The 17805-nt window shown below is 35.1% G+C and overlaps 3 protein-coding genes across 4 annotated transcripts; 2 read left to right on the plus strand and 1 right to left on the minus strand.

The window, feature by feature from the left end:
• The first annotated feature begins 730 nt into the window (after window positions 1-730).
• LOC113724079 (ethylene-responsive transcription factor 2-like) lies at window positions 731-1342 on the plus strand. Its single transcript, XM_027247021.1, has one exon. The coding sequence runs from the start codon at window positions 731-733 to the stop codon at window positions 1340-1342; it is 612 nt and encodes a 203-aa protein (XP_027102822.1).
• Window positions 1343-3417: 2075 nt separating this feature from the next.
• Window positions 3418-4041, plus strand: LOC113724080 (ethylene-responsive transcription factor 2-like). The gene has a single exon (XM_027247023.1). The coding sequence runs from the start codon at window positions 3418-3420 to the stop codon at window positions 4039-4041; it is 624 nt and encodes a 207-aa protein (XP_027102824.1).
• Window positions 4042-10103: 6062 nt separating this feature from the next.
• LOC113726872 (COP9 signalosome complex subunit 7-like) lies at window positions 10104-17398 on the minus strand. Of its 2 annotated transcripts, none has more exons than XM_027250783.2 (9): window positions 16868-17398; window positions 15651-15726; window positions 14933-15021; window positions 14045-14134; window positions 13713-13757; window positions 13551-13621; window positions 11818-11950; window positions 10947-11032; window positions 10104-10668 (listed from the first exon to the last, which is right to left on the minus strand). In XM_027250783.2, the coding sequence occupies exons 1-9, from the start codon at window positions 17024-17026 to the stop codon at window positions 10647-10649; spliced, it is 771 nt and encodes a 256-aa protein (XP_027106584.1). In that variant the 5' UTR covers window positions 17027-17398; the 3' UTR covers window positions 10104-10646. The 2 variants fall into 2 exon arrangements, with proteins under 2 accessions (XP_027106584.1, XP_027106585.1); XM_027250784.2 differs by having other exon boundaries at window positions 10947-11052; window positions 16868-17397.
• Window positions 17399-17805: the final 407 nt, after the last annotated feature.

Below are 17805 nucleotides of genomic sequence, written 5' to 3' on the forward strand. Positions count from 1 at the left end.
TACAATCGTTAGTGTTTTATTTTAGTCTTTTTAGACTGTGGTCCTCCACATCGATAAAGCATAGTGGATTTGATGGTAATGCATTTAAAGCCTGAAAGGAAAAGCGCATAAAATCATGTTATTTCATAATTTTTACTGAATATATTTGAGTTACATCTTACTGCAAATTCGATTTGCTTAAATTTCACACTTTACTGGAAAATAATTGGTTTGCTGTGCTCAAATAAAATATTCAAATGTGACTCTGGTCAAATTTAGCCTCGCAACAATAGTGAGGTCAACAACTCAACAACTCTGGTCAAAATTTTTATAGGTTTCGATACTGAAGATATGAAAACAGTAACCCTAGATCGAAAAAAGATATATTAAGCCCGAATACCCATGCGCGTGATTTATCATTCAGACACGCATCACCAATCAAAGCTTCCTAGAAGTGCCACAAAATTAAGAGTAAATTAAAAGGGAAAAAAAAAAAAGAAATCTTCTTAGCTGGAAAATAATACTAATATATAAGAAAAAAAAATTCAAGAAATTGGCCACGCAATACATTTTTGAGAATAAACAAGTAGGCCATTCCGCCAACGTGCATGACATTGTTTACTCTAGCGTGCGGCCATGCCCAAATACACACACACACACACACACTTTGGACGTCTGCTTCTTCATCAATCGCTGTAGATCAAAGAAAATTCAGAAGCCACAGAAAACCCACAAATAATATAATTCAGAAATGTTTGGAACTACGGTCCCCGATTCTGAGCTAGCCCTTCTAGCTTCAATAGAGCACCATCTTCTCAATGACACCGATTTCTCAGACATTTTTCCAGAATTGTATTCTTTTAATGATGCAGAGGTTTTCAACTCTAGCCCGAGTTATGGCAGCTCCCGAGATTCGGGAGAAGTAGCCTTAAATAATTGCGAAATGAATAATGCATCAGAAGATATCCCGTTCAAGTTTGGACTGTTGGGTCAAGAGGAGGTGGAACAGAATATCACAGCAGCAGAAGTTGTGGCACCTGCGGAAAATGTGTCCAAGGACTGGAGACGATACCGGGGCGTCAGGAGGCGGCCGTGGGGGACGTATGCAGCTGAAATAAGAGATCCCAAGAAGAAAGGGTCAAGAATTTGGCTTGGGACGTATGAAACACCTGAAGATGCAGCATTGGCTTTTGACCAGGCTGCTTTCAAAATGCGTGGTGCACGAGCTAGGGTTAATTTTCCACACCTAATCGGCTCTACTAATGTGGAGCCGGCGAGGGTGAATCCAAGAAGGCGTGTTCTAGAGCCTTCGTTTCCATCATCGTCAACAGCTCAAATGAAGTGCAAATTTCAACGCCATTGACTTCTTGATGATCAAACTTAGTTCCCTTAGCCATGTTGCCATTTGAACATTACTACTGGGGAAGTTTCAGAGACTTCCAACTCAATTTTGCTTTATTTAGGGTAGTAGCGGTTTCCCTTTTGTTTTTCTCCAATAGTTGATGATAGGAGTGTGGTCGTATTTGCACAGGGAAGTTTTTGTGTGTTCCACATTCACATGTACCATCTGCCTACTATTTGGGATGTAACCTCTTCTTCTTTATCTGCTAATCTAAATAATCTAAGTTGCTATTTGATAATCCAATTCAGTATTAAAACTTAACGAGTCCATATCTTACTATGTTCTAACATGTTTGACAACAAAAAAAACATAGAATGTTAATTAATTCAATGACTCTGAATTATTTAGGCAAAACTTATTCAAAATAATAAGTGAGAAAGCTGTCTATTTATTCCTTAATGCAAAATACTCTCAAATTTTACAGTATTTAATAATTCATTAACTTAATAAATTCAAATTTCAATTTTATCAAACACACCTTAAATTTTCAAACTATTTTTGTTACTAGTTGCAAGTTCCCCAGGAACAATTGATGTCGTACAATTTTTGGACCAACCAGGATCAATTGGTATCACAAATCTAGTTCTGCAACGGATAGAGAGAGAGAAGTACATCAGTGGATTATGAGTGGTTTTGAAAAATTTATCTTCTTGAACATCAATTGTCCAAGAAAATAGGAAAAGAAATAGTGAAAATGCAATATGAAGTTTATACTATCAGCAGATAAACATTCGACCATGAAAGTCAGCATCCAACAAGAGATTTAATCCCAATAATATGTCTCACAGAAAAATTTGCTAAATTAACTTTTAATCCCTTATATCATGGACAAATCCTTTGATCACTGTTGCGGACAAGTATTTGCCGAGCGGTGGAGCACGTGGTTTAATTCGATGTAAAGCGAAGAACCTTATCAAGACTTGATATGCCGCGAACCCTCTTGAATTAAGATAAATACAAAAGTTAGTAACACGTAAACTATGGGTATGAATTCTTTCATTTTTTTCACAAGCCCCTAATTTTTATTTCTCAATTTCAATAGATTGCAACAATAAACAGTGAATACAAATCCCAGCAAATTATTATGTTCATACTTCATACCCACATATACTTCGTGCATTTCTTTCAACTGTAGCTAGCAAATTTCCATCCACTATTCTTGATTTTTCCAAAATTGGAACTAAGCAGTCGTATGTATTTTTCTAATGAAACTTTACTAACCAAAATCGTATACAGTACAAATTTCTGGGACCATATATGCTGTTAGCCCAGACAAATAGTAATGATCAACAAAACAATTGAATATTTTGGGACCATATATGCTGTTAGCCCGGACAAATAGTAATGATCAACATAATAATCGAATAGGAAAGGGAAAGAATTTCTATTTCTTTGACCCAAGAATTATTCCCGAAGTTTTTTTTATACATGTAGATCTGTACAACAAAAGAACAAAGAGATGCTGTCCTTCAAAGTAAAGGTACAATAACAGAGGACTAAAAAAATATACATTATTCATGAAGGGGGGGGGGGGGGGGGGCAGGCCATTTAAGAAAGATCAATATTTTAACCTATTGAACCAAGTCTGTGTTGGTCATCTACTGATCTCCATCAATATACTACGCTTTGGCATTATTGTTACCGTTGCTAGCTGTGTCACCATCTCCTTCGAAGAAGGTTTCTGAATTATATTATCCAATATAAAATGGTGTAAAGCTGCATGAAATACAGAAGAAATAATGGTAGTAAATTATATTACCCCAACACGTGATAAATTGAACCTTCTTAGAAGTCTCAAAAGTACAAAAACCAATGTCGTAGAATGGAAGAGAATACATAAACAATTAATCCATTTAACTGACACAAGGTATAGAAAAATAGTATCCCATTTCTGACCGCGATTTATCATTAAATTAAGTTTGAGTATTTCAGCAATCCCTGTATGTATATAAGAACATCACTGGAACCATTTGCTTCTCCATCCAATCTAATATCAACTGAAAAGCCTCAAAACCCACAGATCTTTGCTGAAAAATATGATGCAAGAGGCAACCAGCATGGATTCTGACCTAGCCCTCCTTTCGTTCTTTGAAAACCATCTGCTAAATGATTCTGATTTCCAAGATATTATTTCTGAAATCAATAGTTACGATCCACCCATTTGCAATCCCAGCACCAGTTTAGGCAGCTCCCATTTATTCGGAAGTGGGATAGAAATGATATCAAATACTAGTACGAGTAACAACTCATCAGAAACAGAAGGAATTTTGGATCAACTGTATGAGGAGGTCAACCAAAAGCCAGTACCTGCACGTGGAAGACAAGCGCCGGTAGAGTGGACACGCTATCGGGGCGTTAGGAGGCGGCCATGGGGTAAGTTCGCGGCAGAAATAAGAGACCTCAAGATGAAAGGATCAAGAATTTGGCTCGGGACATACGAGACGCCCGAGGATGCAGCATTGGCTTATGACCAAGCAGCTTTTGAAATGCGTGGTGCAAAAGCTAGGCTGAATTTTCCAAATTTGTTTGGTTCTAATACATTACAGCCAGTGAGAGTGAACCCAAGAAAGCGTTCATTGGAGCCTTCTGTTTCATGTTGTTCAACAGAGAAAGATGTCCCAAAGAAGGGTAAATTTGAGGTTTCCTCCATGATGATTTGAGCAGATGCTTTATTGGGTATTGTATAGTACAGCAGAAAATTTAGATGGTTCCTTTTTCTGGGTTTTTTTTTTTCATTTTGAGGCATCATAGTTTGATTATACACCTCTTTTTTTCAAATATGATTACCTCAGAAGAAGAATTGGCTGTAAGGAAGCTTTTTTACCTGTTGTATTTTCTCATTGTTTCTTCAATATACCTTGAAAGGACAGACTCTAAGGTTCCGTTTGATAAAACTGAATCTGAATTCTGAAGTCTGAATTCTGAAATCTGAATACTGAAATAATTAATTTACTGAATTTTAAGCACTGAAAAAAAATATATGAATGTCTAAATTTTAATGTTAAACCTATTTATACTGTTTGATAAACATTTCTAACTAAATGCTTAATAAGTTAAATTTGACAAATTTGCCCTTATATCTTTTCATCCAAAGAAGAAATAGATTCTATGATTTAATTAGCTAAAAATGTTAGATATGAAAATGACAATATTTATTTTTAAATCAAATTAATATAAAAGATGAAATATATTATATGAGGAGTATGGAGAAGATGTGAAAATCATTCAAAAGGGAGAAAAAGAAATAGAAAATCATTCGATCGAGAATATTGGATTGTTTAATTAGATAAGGATTTTGAACATAATTAACAAACAAAGGTAGATTTGGTAGATAAAATAAGGTAATTGAAATAATTCTATTGATTCTTATCAGAATTAAGCATTCAGTTAGGATTCTTGTGATGAAAAAAATACACACAAATTCAGCACTACTTAACAAGTTCAGCAAATGAATTTTTATTTATCAAACACTCAAAACATCTAAATGCCTGAAAAAAATTCAGATTCAGTACTTTTTAATGTTATCAAACAAATCCTAAGAGTGTATTTGTGAAATAAATAATTATTTCGAATTTTTTGAAATAATTATTATAATACTTTTTACAATGTAATATATTTGAAATAAAAAAAGTTGTATAAAAAAAAGTTAACCAAAAAAACGTATTCATGATGCAAGTAAAAAATGGTCAATCTAAAGAAATTCAGTTCCAAAATATCACAATTGAATATTTTTATTTCGCTAAAGTAATTCATGGCAATGATTAGCCATTGAGAAGGATTGTATCCTATTGCTTGCAAGTAATTAAGGTGGTTAAGGTAAATTTTTGGAGAATTTTTAAGAACTTATGGACTATTTAGGCGAGGTGCAACCGCTAGCTCATTTGTTCTAGGTGGTAGTGGGTAAGCTGAGATTTTAGTCTAATTTTGTTAAGGACTACGCACTACATGGACGTACTAGTTCAAGGTATTGACAGTTAAGGTGACATCTTAGAGATTTTGGAAGTATTTGTGGGTGAGAAACGAGACTTCATAAAGATCCGCCAAACTTAAAATACGGCATCCCTAGTGAAAAAACCACCTATTGTGTTGCATACCTCAAATATGGCTTTTTATATATGTAGAGAAAAAGAAGGATGAGCGAAAGACAAAACTAAATTTGATAGGGATAATTTTAGAGACGTCCCTCGGGGTTTTTGATAATTTCACTGACCTTTCTTGAGATTCGCAAAATTACACTAACCTCTCTTGAGATTAAGGTTTTGGTAACAAAATTAGTCCAAGTCAGAAAAGAGACCATTAAAGAGGTACTTTGAGAAGAGAGATGAAACTTTTATTTCACAAGTACCCTTTATATTTGTATACAAATACCCTTTTTATTTCATATATTAATAAAAGTAAGGGAAGGTAAGCGTAAATAGCAAAGAACTAAAAGTAAGTAGCAACTGACTTTCTCTTCAAAGATGGACCAACAACTAGTGCATTGGATTACAATGACTATTTTTTTTTTTAAATCTTTGCCATTTTGCATATAAAGGCAACATGAAGCATTAAAATGGATCTCATTTTCACTTGAGGTAGCAAAATTTAGAGGTGGGGAAATAGTAGTTTTGTGTGGATTTCACAAGCTAAAGGTGAAATATAGGGGCAAAAACTATGGCCTCGTCAAGCTATAAGAGGAAATCATGAAATTCAACCACATCCTTTATCATCAAAAACAAATATTACAAGTATAATTGCAAGATAATTGTGAAGACTTTTTAGAGTGAAAAAAATCTTCACAAATTACTATTTGACGTATCAAATTTTGAGAGTGAATAAACATTTGGTATATCAATTGGTACCATTTAGTAATTGCAGCTGGTTACTACTCATCATTAAAGAAATCCCCAATAGCTATTTTTGTTAATTAGTTGCTAACAATTAATTTAATTAGTACCCTAATTACTTAATTTCCAGATATTGGTTTTCAATAAGACGTAATATCTTAGGATGTATAAGTAATTTTCTTCCTATGTGATGTAAACAATTGGACCCACAATTCTATATTGCAAACCTCAAGGGAGGCCAATGAATTAATTGTCAAAAACCTTAGGGGAGATTTCTGAAATTATCCCAATTTGATATGCAAACCAGAATTGAAGAAAATTTTCTCCACATTCGACAAAATGCCCTACACTTTTGTATTTGACAAGCTTAATCTTATAGAAAAAATCGTGTGCAGCACTATTCTAGCCCAATATTAAATTTTAGAAAAATACTTGAAATATTCTGGGATATGATAAGAATCCTAATATTGCAGAAGTGCCGTTTAATAGTAAATTTAATTTAGGGGACAGGGACAAAACACAATCCGAAGCTTCGGGCTACTCATATAATTTTTTCACTTAAAGTAAGACTACACACAAATTAGTTTATTTGTTGTTTTCATAAATAATTAAACAGATACTATAACATTTATTAATAACAAATTTGTCCTATAACAAATTAGTAATTTAAAGGTGTACTAGTCCTTGCAGTGTCATAGCAGTTGAGTTCTCAAATCTCGACTTGATGTCCGCCCCTCCCATAATTCATTAATGTAGGAATTTCCAAGTTTTTGGAGTCACCATAAAAAGTGAAAGGGCAGGTGAACCCCCCCGTGGAACATGTGTATATTGTCCTACGCATTTTACATATATTTTATTATGGTAATATATACAAATACTAGTCAAATCAAATTTTGGTTGCTTGAATTTGAATTTTTGCTAATGTGAAGGCTCCAAACTCCAACGATGGCAGCTGGTTTTGGACGCGTTGAAATTCACACACTGCATATTTGTCTCCAGGGATGAGAGTTATTCGATATATTTTCATTATTTCTGTTGTTAAGTGAACAAAAACGCGTCATGAGTATGCTAAAACAATTTTGGGATCAAGAAAAATTTATGAAAATTAACTTCATATTTTCCGATGAGGGGTTACTGTTAAGTTAATCTTCGCATATGGCAAAAAATGCTACTTTCTTTATGAGTAAATCTTATATACACTGATACTGCATACACGATCACGGTTAGATATATGACACGTACGCAAAATTTGAGTTTCAAATCCAAATTCGGATAATTAGCCAACTACATCATTTAACCCTGATCTGACCAAATTGGCATTCGAGGGTTTAAATTCGATTGTCGTAAAAATCAATTAGCTAGGGGAACCAAATCAATCTGCAGTCCACACGCTGAGCATGAGAAAAACAACAATACATAAACAAAATTTTCAAGTCCTTTAATTATTCGAGATCTCAAGATTTAAAGATCTTAAATTTTAATTTTTCTTTCTTTTCTCCACTTCTTAAATTCTATGTTTCTCTTGCTAAAAAACAGTTCTTTAATTATTCGAAAAGAAGGGGAAATTTTTCGTACTTGTGTTTTATGCCCTATATATATATAGAGAGAGACACACACACCTGTGGTTACATCATGGTTTTACAGCAAAAAAAAAACTGACATAATGGTAGAATATAGCTATTGAAGAATACTACAAGAACGGGATAAAATCAGAAGGGGACAGAGCATTGAGAATGGCTTAATATATTAGCCAAAGTGAATAATGTCACGGCAGTCCCTTTTTTTTTTTAGTGTCTTGGTTGTTAGTAATCCACTCCAATATGGGCATCAATTATTGGTTCTGCATCATCAATCTCTTTCCACCAAGGTTGTCCATCTTTACTGTATAAGCATGCCAGAATATGGGCATAAACTTGGCTTCAAAACGGAAAAAAAACATTAGTATATATACCATTTCCCAACTAACCATTTTAGAAGTCTCTTTTTTCCTTTTTTTTTTTTTAGGGGGGGTAACCTCTTTACAAGTCTCTAATGTACAAAAACAATAGGCAGGTACTATGAAGTCTATGTTGTAAAGTAAATAAAAAGAATGCCTTTTCTACGGGCTTGAAGTTTATTTATGATTTTTATATATATATATATAACAAGCATATATATTCCAATAAGCATCTCCATCAATACTAACACTAAAATTAAAGTTTTATTACAAAATGCTTTCTTTCTAATTGTAGTGGTTAAGACCTAAGAGAGAAAGAAAAAAATTAAGATAAAATTATCTTGGTGGTTAAGGTGAGATAATGGTGACTAGCAAGTTCATCTGTCATGAATGGCAAAAGAGAGAAATACTAAGGGCAGAATCAAAGGAATAAAAGGGGTTTTTTTTTCAATACCTTGTAAACATATATGGACAAACTGATTTCTGTTGAGATCGGTACCCGATTCCAGATGCTCATCAGCATTCTTTTCTACACAGGCACGCAAGTGACATTTCCCGTGGCAAATTTGCTTTTACAAACCTTATCTCTTTGAAGTTTGAACAGAACCCAGAATAATTCTGTATAAATAAGCCAATTTTCATGGTTCAGGACAAGTAGAAGAACTTTGTTCAGCCTAGAGAGAAAAAAGATGATGAAAGGCATGGCTTGTTCGGTCCTGTTCATGGTGGCCTCAGTCCTAATCATGGTGCAGGCAGGGCGGGCCATGAGTCGGCTGACATGCGGTCAAGTGGACACATTACTGGCTCCATGCATACCTTATCTCACACATGGCGGTGAACCGGGACCGGAATGTTGCAACGGCGTGAGAAGCACAAAGGCTTTGGCTCAAAACAGAGAGGACAAGAGGCAAGTCTGCATCTGTGTAAAAGAAGCTGCCAACCGGTATGCAAACCTTGAAGATGACGCTGTGCAAGCCCTGCCGGTCAAGTGTGGCGTCGACGTGGACATTCCTGTCTCTCGGAAAATAAATTGTGATGTGTGAGTTTCTTTTTATGTTTTCTTGTGATTTTCTGATCTAGAGAACCCAAATAATCTAATGCTCTGCTAGTTGGCGGGCGTGCGTGCGTTCATAGGTTTAAGGCAATGAACAGAATTAAGGCCCCTTGTTCATAGGTTGATTTAGATTCTACAAAATCTGATTATAGAGAATAATCAGAATCAGCAGCGAAAGTTACTCTTTGGATGATTTCTAGATTTTAGCTCTTTTTGGGTCATCAGAAAATCTACGATCAAAATACAAAAACAACCGAGAACGAGCCCTAAATACCAACAGCTGCTTTGTTTGCATTGAGTGAAAGTAGTGTTATAGACACTATGATCTCATCGACCACAAGCATGTTAAAAAGTCTTAGATGTTACCCTCTATCGCCTGAGAGGCTGAGAAAATCTAAGGGAAGAGAATAAATAAGTATTTTTGTTATCACATGAACTTCCACTGCACTGTTTATTACTCATGCAACCTTCGGTGCTAATCACTTCTTCTTTTTTAATTTTGGGTGCGTGCAGCATCAACTGAAATGATGGGGGAGAAATGAACGGGAGGCTCTTGGACGTTTTTCAATCTCTGCCTTATTTTGCCCGTTTGGAGAATAAAGAATTCCATGGGTTTGAGACCCAGATCAGATGTAATAACCTAGTGGGATGCAAGTTTGGTTTTGGATATTCTTTTCTTTTCTACTAAATAAATAAGGATTCATTCACGCAACGAACTCGTCCTTACAATAATACATGGTGAAATTTATAGTCACATACGTGTCATGTTTCCTCTTTCCAGGCCCTTCTATGTCTTTGCATATATGTTGAAAGTAAGATGTCATCAACCACTTTATATATTTTCCACATAATCGGGACGTCATTCATGGGTTTGAAGAAGTTTCTCTTCAATTGGAAAAATCCACAAATTAAAAGGACATATTATTGCACCAAGAGAAGAAAGACAGAGGAGGTAACTTCTGAATCGGAAACAACATAAAGCAATTGATGCCAATAGAATGATTAAACTTGGAAGAACTTGCAGATACCAATCCACTAATCAGTTTTCCTTTCATCTTAGGACGAGAATGAAAACGCGCATTCTCAGATCCTGGGCCATATATATTGCATTGCAGCACCCAGCCACTTCCACAACTGTATAGGTAAAAACTCAGGCACCACTACAATCCTAATATCTCTTCTTCTGTTGAAATCAAAAGGGCAATCAACGCCTGCAAATACTTTTAGCCGCATCACCAAATCTGACTTTCTTGTCGCGAACTCGACATGTAAATGACAGGTTCAAATTCAACCTAAGCTACTCAACATCTGGGTCCAAATGATTTTTACCCAATACATTTTCCAAGAGGCAACACTAACATCAAAAAACATCAAAGGTGTCTTGTCAGCCATGTAACAAAAAGCTTGCTTGTCGCCTGACCGGTATGACCAATGATTCTCATCTTTTCTTCACCCCATAGGATGTCGCCTCCTGCACATTTTCAGGAAATTTTTCATAAATGAAAACAGTCTATCCATTATATAGCAAGTCAGGGACAAATTTCACAGATTCCAAACCCGTTTGCACCACCCCCTCTCCTAAGCCCAAGCATAAACCAATCAAATGATTGAGAATAGTAGTCTACGAGACTTTAGAGAATGTAGGTGCAAATTCATTGGTGCCCCGTGTGGACCGGTACTCAAAAAGTTCAAAGCAGCAACCTTTATGGGGCAAAACCAACTAAAAGAAGAAAAAGCTATGGCAGTTACCTCTTAGGCCGTCCTCGATCTTCCTCATAGTCCATCATTCCACCTTCAGAGTAGATCTCCTCGTGCCCTCGGAAGTCAATGTCGGCCTGCTTACAGTTTTTAACTTCTGCCACAACGTAAGTAAGACACATCGACAAACATATCCCAGTGCATGGAAATATATTCGGAAGAGACGCTGCTTAGAACTACGGCAATTTGATGATTTTGGCTCAAAACACAAGTCATTTCCATGCAGCAGGGTAAGACAAACGAAGCAATCTCACTTCAGGTATAACTTTAAAAGATCCCATCATGTCTTGTTTTGTTAGGAAAAGAATAGACGGAAACAAGAAACTGAGAAAAGAACCAAATTTACCAGTCTTGACCACTTTGAAATAAATTGACGTACAGAGAAGCCGGAACAAGCAAACTGAAGCAACAGTAATGTTTAGGTCCCTTGGCATAAACGATGTTAAGTGAATCTAACGGCATCAAAACATAGCATATAGCTAAAACTCCAAAATTTTAAAAGCCTCCTCCACGTCCCCTCCAAGAAGCTCAATAAAAAGACCATGACTAGGAAAAGAGATAAACAACTTCCACCACCTTCCTTTTCAGATAACAGTTGTACAGGCTCCAAGAAGTTCAGCAAGTAAAACTCGGACCAAATTTGAACATGTGACTAAACAAAACTCTCTCTCTCTCTCTCTCTCCCCTTGATCCATGTGATTTTGTTCTAACAATTACTTCTTAAAAGCCAAACATCTTGTTGTAACAATTAAAGAAATCATTCTGTTGTCTTTTTTTTAAAAGCAATAATATAATGGAATCACATGGTTATGTTGGAATGGAAATCTTAAGAATAATTAGAGCTAAACTTCAATTAACTGACCTTCAGGGATTTCTTTACTTCTTCAACTTTTTCTTCAACTTCTTTACCATGCTTCTTGTCCAATTCACTCATCGTATCTGCCCATTTAATCTTCTCCTGAATGGAGACAAGTAAGTCGTCCGATGTCACCAACCTGTGTTTTTCATTATACCAAAAAAAAAAGGCTTTAATAAGCAAGTTGAAAATTTCGCTTGCCACAATAATCTCATGACATACAGATTATCAGATTTCTACTCTGATTTAATAAACTACTAATTACTTTCATAAAATGGATGTGCAGGACCTACAAATATGTTTTAATTTTCAGAATTCAATTTATGTCTTATGGCCCATCAAGCTTCCCAAAACCTACAAATGTAATCTTCCAGACTATCACAAAAAGTCAAATATGGATCATAGTCAACTTAAACAACGGTTAAGCCATTAGAATTTAGGGTAAATCACACTTTGCCCCCCTGAACTTTAGGGGTAGTCACATTTTTCCACCCTCAATCTTAAAAATATAAACTTCACCCCCCCACGAGGACTAGTCAAAGTTAGAAATTAAAAAAAGAAAAAAAAATGAATGCAATGACATTATTGCCCCTCTATTTATGATTATATTTATAACTTTGTATTATTTCCCTTTTATTGCAAAATATATACATCTTCTCTATGGTATCTACTATAAAAAAAAAATCAAATTTGTAAAAGCTTAAAAACAGTTTTATGTTTAGTTTATTATTCTTAAAAGTTTTCCCGTTGAATCGATGTTCACTTTTATACATACTTAGTTCAATTTATTAGACTTTAAATAAAACAATAAAGATAAATAACAAAGTATTAACAATATATAGAGTTAGCAAATTTTTGGAAAAGCAAGGCAATATTAAATTCATTATTTTTTGGAAACTAGTATTTTTTATATTTGTTTATGTAAACTGTTAAATAATATTATTCTCATTTTTTATTTGTCAAATGAATCAAATATTAAATACTTAACCAAAATTGTTAAAAAGGGCTGACGCCTTATTTTTCAACTTAAAGGAGGAAAATAGAGATTAAGTTAAGCATCACATTTTTTCTGGGCAAGAAAAGGACAATCATAATAAACTATAAATAATTTCGACAATAAAGGGGGGCAACAGTGTCATAACACTCACTTCTTTTTTATGGAGTCAAGATTTTCAAGGTTGACTGGTCTTCGTTGGGGTGAAGTGTATATTTTTAAGGTTGAGGTTGGTAAAGTATGTCTACCCTCAAAGTTCAGAAGGGTAAAGTGTTACTAACCCCAGATTTTATATGGTAATCACAGGCAATGCTCAGTAAATCTGTCCAATACAAAAGTAGACACTCTCAATTAACAAAATGTTAGGCAGTCACATCCCCGTAAGCTTTCATGGCAGAAAAAACCTTTCCTTCAGGAACCAGATATCCAAGAAAGTAACAGTTAAACTCCGTATATACTTACAAGACCTTTACATATTGCAACTAAAACTTCAGGAAGTACGCAGATAACCTTGATAGGAGGAGTAATTTGATTGGCATAATAGAAGTGGCTCATGGTCCGAGAACCAGACAAGCTAGTCCTCTATAGTACAGAAGTTCTGATACATAAACTGTAATACACATCTAACACTTGACAAGAATACAAGCAAAAACTAAGTAAAATCAGAGCAGCATATACCAACAATTGTTTGCAAAGGCAAGGCAACAGTATCCGTAACAATGAACAATTAAAAAGAGAATATTACCAATTACTCAATGTCTGTATCATATTGCCCAGTTGACCAGGTCGGAGATCCCTCCCTGCTGCAAACTGAACCTGCAATAACCACCAAACAGATTATTGATCCAATCATCAAAAGATTAAAAATTAAATAATAGAAGTCGAACAAGGTGGAGAATCATCAAACCTCGAAGCATCTCCGCAACTGATCCAACTTTCCCCTAACTATGCCCTGTCCACCACAAAAGTTACCAAGTAAAGGGTTAGAGAACAAAAACCAAAATTACAGCACATCAATCCTTCATTAATTTTAATGTAATGCAATGGTAGAAAACAATCCCAACAAATTATGCTATAAGCTTCAAAATCTCAAAGAGTAAACACCAAAACCGTATATATGCCGAAAGGCTTCAAAGATCAACTGTTATGTCTTATGGTCTTACACTGGTTTCTAGACAAAGAATGTTATATTACTTGTTCCCAACGAAATGATGAGGGAGGTGAGAGCAGTACACTTACCACATACATGCACTCATTAATCAAAAAATCTTCAAGTTCACGCACATTTGAAACATCCAACTCCTGCATAAGACCTTCATAGGGGAGTACCTATCATCAGAAAAAGAGATAAAGAGCAATCAGAGACTGTAAACAATTATAAAAGACCACTATGTAGAAAACAATAACATAGGGACCTATTTCTGGTTTGTTTGTAAATAAAGAATTAATGATGCTATACAAAACAACAAAAGCAACAGCAATGATTAGAAGTGCTAAAAAAGCTTTAGAGTCTTCTATCTTGGGAATCCCCATGGAAGAATCAGCTTATTGCACCTGCATTGTATTATCCTCCAAACTATGTTAAAGTAGAAAACACCTGTCTAACAAGAAAACACCTGTCTAACTTTGTTACCTGGAGGCATAAGAAACACCAAAAGAGACAACCAAAACAACAAATTAGACAGAAAGTTGAATTGGCCACAAAATACATCAAAGATTCTATATTAGTCACAATAGATGAATGACCAGCATTACAATACCAAAAAACAACAAAAGGTGTCACAAAAAAAGAAAAAAGGGAAGGGTTTCTTGTCGCATTAGAACGTCCTGTCCCTCAACAAGTTTTCAGCACACATAAGTCCCTTATGGCTTCAATCTGTTTATATAAATAGAATAAATCACCATCGCTCTTCCAATTTCCAATAGTAAACCTATTCAGCTAGTAACTATCAAATAGAAAAATACTTCAAAACAGAACGAGTTTTCTACTACTAATAGTAAGAAAAAACTCCCAACTATTACCATAAATCAAAATCTCCAAAAAGATTCTTCTTGCTTATTCGAAAGATTAAAAAATTTTGAGGCAATATACCTTGTTTGACTTTAAAGAATTTTGAGGCAATATACCTTGTTTGTCTCAGCCAGAGTAAGCACTGTGAGCTGTTTTAATTTGAGTACTTGATCAGGTAATAAGTGCGGAAGCCGGTCAGCAACACCTACAAAATGCATGCACATTTTCCAATAATAACATCACTAACAGGGGCAAAGAATTTTTTTCCATGCATCTAAGTAGATGACTGCAAGCCAACACAATCAGGTTCTAATCAGATCTCAAAGACATATAAAAGACCTGCGGTGTCCAACAAATAGCTTTCAAAAAGTAACATGCAATACAGTCATTCAAATATTACGGCATTCCGATAACATTTTCCAGCTTCCAACATTCAAATTATGAACCAGATCACCATCACAGTGGGCGTAGAAAATTTAACCAGCTATAAATCTCCTCTGAGATACTAAATAACTAGCAAGGAGCAATAAATACCTCATTGTTTCCCGTCATCCCTGATTGTGTTTCATTTCCTTAATTGCAATATAAAAGATAAGTGTCAGACAAAAGCCAACATCTCACATAATTTGAGAAGATTTTGTGCAGTTTAACTCTTAGTGCCGTCTCGCTATTCCTAATTTCTCGACATTAACCATAACCCACCCACTCACAGAAACGTTGAAGGCAACACAATACTCAGATTTACAAGAAACAGGGACTTCAAGAGATGGAGAACCGCTACCAAAAAAAAAAAGTAGGTCAGAAGCGAAGTACGAGATGATCATGAGTGCTTACTCTTGTATTCACTCCATGTTCCGTGGGCAAACAACCGAAGCAACTCTAGATACACAGAATGCTCTGTTCCCTGAAGCTGTATGAAGCACCAGCAAATCAGAATGTTCACCAAAGAAAATGTGTTATTAAAACACAAAATTAATAGAAACAAAAGAGTTCAGACGCAACAAATTGGTTTTCACACAGAGAACATGCATCATCCAAAACGGGCATATCTCAAAAACTAAGCCCTGGTACACCATAGCGGTATTTCATAATAGCCAAGGAAAGTCAATAATTTGAGTGCAGAAATACGCATGAATAGGAGCTGGGAGCTGAGCCCTTCAGCTTTCATCACGGTGGGCACTCACAGATTTATTGCCTAGACACGTGCTAAAACATAGTCATTTCTGAGGGCCAACTTGTTCTGAAAAATGCCTTCTTTTGATTCTGTATGCTTCTCCATGTTTTATGTCCTCTAAACTGTCGCAGTTCACTTGGAAAACAAAGCTCATAATTCAAAAGCTTCAAGTGCAAAACCAGAAACCATATATATGAATATAATTAAACCAAGATTAAAACTTGCCCTAAACGACATTAGGTCTCCCTTAATATAAATGTTTTGACCCTACTGTCAATTCTAACACGGCACGTGAAGAAACTAACAGACCACGTTTGTACGGAACCCAATTCTCTTAAAAGCCCAAGACAGGGGCAGGACCAAAATTGTCTCTCTTACACTCCCTCAACTTAACCCAATAAATCACCATACAATACTTCAGCAGCATCATACAGTCCGGATATACTTGTACGTCTTTGTATGCAAACATACAATACTTCCGTGAGATAGAGATCATCAGGACAGACATACACATCTTTGTACTTATGTACAAAATATTCAAGCGGAAACTGAACAAATTTCAAGCATATTGACAAAATGAAATGCCAACAGGTGTACTAATTAATCAGGAAACAAGAATTAAGACAAAGAACACGCATTGAAAAAACATCAAATTAGTTTGAGAGACATCCTAAAAATTTACTGAAGCACAATTCCACGAAGTGCAACAACGGAAGGGGGAAAAAAAGGTCAGCACATAAAAAGGTCATCTGATTTCAAAAAAAAAAAAACAACAAATAACCAAAAAAAAATAGAATACTACAACAGGTTGCCGTCTGATTCCACAAATAAACATATAATTGTACGCGAATGGAGCGGGTAGGGCACAATTGGAGACCTCAAGAACAGTGGGAACGGATAGAATCTCGGAGAAGGCGAAGAGAGAAGGATGCGACGTCGCCTCGGTGATGACGGAAGCAAGTGCCGGCCCTTTCTGATTCGAAGCTTGTTTAACAAAATAATCGATGTGCTCGGCTTGCTTTTGTTCAATATCCATCTTCTTCGATTTCTATTTCGACAAAAATATATATATATATTTATAAGTATTAAAAACTAAAATCTTGCCTCTGTAATCTGTATTAATAATAATCTATTTCCAGAGGAAAGATTTAGGGTTTCTTTTTTCTTTCCTCAGAGAATTTTGGGTTTCCCCGAACGAAACAAAGGTTTTGGGTAAATCAATAAATACTGAATTTGGTGGAGGCCAGGCCCTGGAGGGTTTTGCCTTTTCGGCTTCATAGATACATGGTGGCAGTGTATTTGTATCGGCCGGGAAGACAGGTTAAAACTTGGGCCGGAGGTTTTCTTCAGTCCTGTGATTTATAATGCTACACTTCAGTTCAGCTCAGCTCAGCTCTATCATTACTCTAATTTTATTTTAGGTTTAGTTTTATATTGTATATGGGGCTACGTGCATGCTGTGTCATTTCTTTCAATAATCTGAAAGTGTATGATATTAATCATTTTTTGAATTTAAATTTACATTCAATTTTGTAATATCATTTTTTAAATACATAAGTGTATCCATTGTCAATGCATAAAATATTTATTTTGTCAATATATATATATTATTAGTGTATAAAAAATTTATTTTTAATTTTTCAGAATTTTTAAACATAATGTACGGATGATCAGTTGTATCCTTAACCTAATGGTCAACTCACAAATTGGTTGTTAATGAATTTTATTAGGATATCCTATGAATGGTGAAACTTTCATTTGGGGAGAGACAGAACCATTTATGAAATTTTTTTAAAAAAATTAGTTCCTAAAAAA

Source organism: Coffea arabica, chromosome 2c, assembly GCF_036785885.1.
Source record: "Coffea arabica cultivar ET-39 chromosome 2c, Coffea Arabica ET-39 HiFi, whole genome shotgun sequence".
NCBI lineage: Eukaryota > Viridiplantae > Streptophyta > Magnoliopsida > Gentianales > Rubiaceae > Coffea > Coffea arabica.

Bases quoted from the DNA above. Each gene is read 5' to 3' on its own strand.
- LOC113724079 (XM_027247021.1), top strand. From the start codon at position 731: ATGTTTGGAACTACGGTCCCCGATTCTGAGCTAGCCCTTCTAGCTTCA.
- LOC113726872 (XM_027250783.2), bottom strand. From the start codon at position 17,026: ATGGATATTGAACAAAAGCAAGCCGAGCACATCGATTATTTTGTTAAA. The intron at 15,022-15,650 runs GTAAGCACTCAT...TGCATTTTGTAG, and splicing joins AACATGGAGTGAATACAAGA to GTGTTGCTGACCGGCTTCCG. The intron at 13,622-13,712 runs GTTTGATGATTC...TGGTTATTGCAG, and splicing joins AGTTGCGGAGATGCTTCGAG to GTTCAGTTTGCAGCAGGGAG.
- LOC113724080 (XM_027247023.1), top strand. From the start codon at position 3,418: ATGATGCAAGAGGCAACCAGCATGGATTCTGACCTAGCCCTCCTTTCG.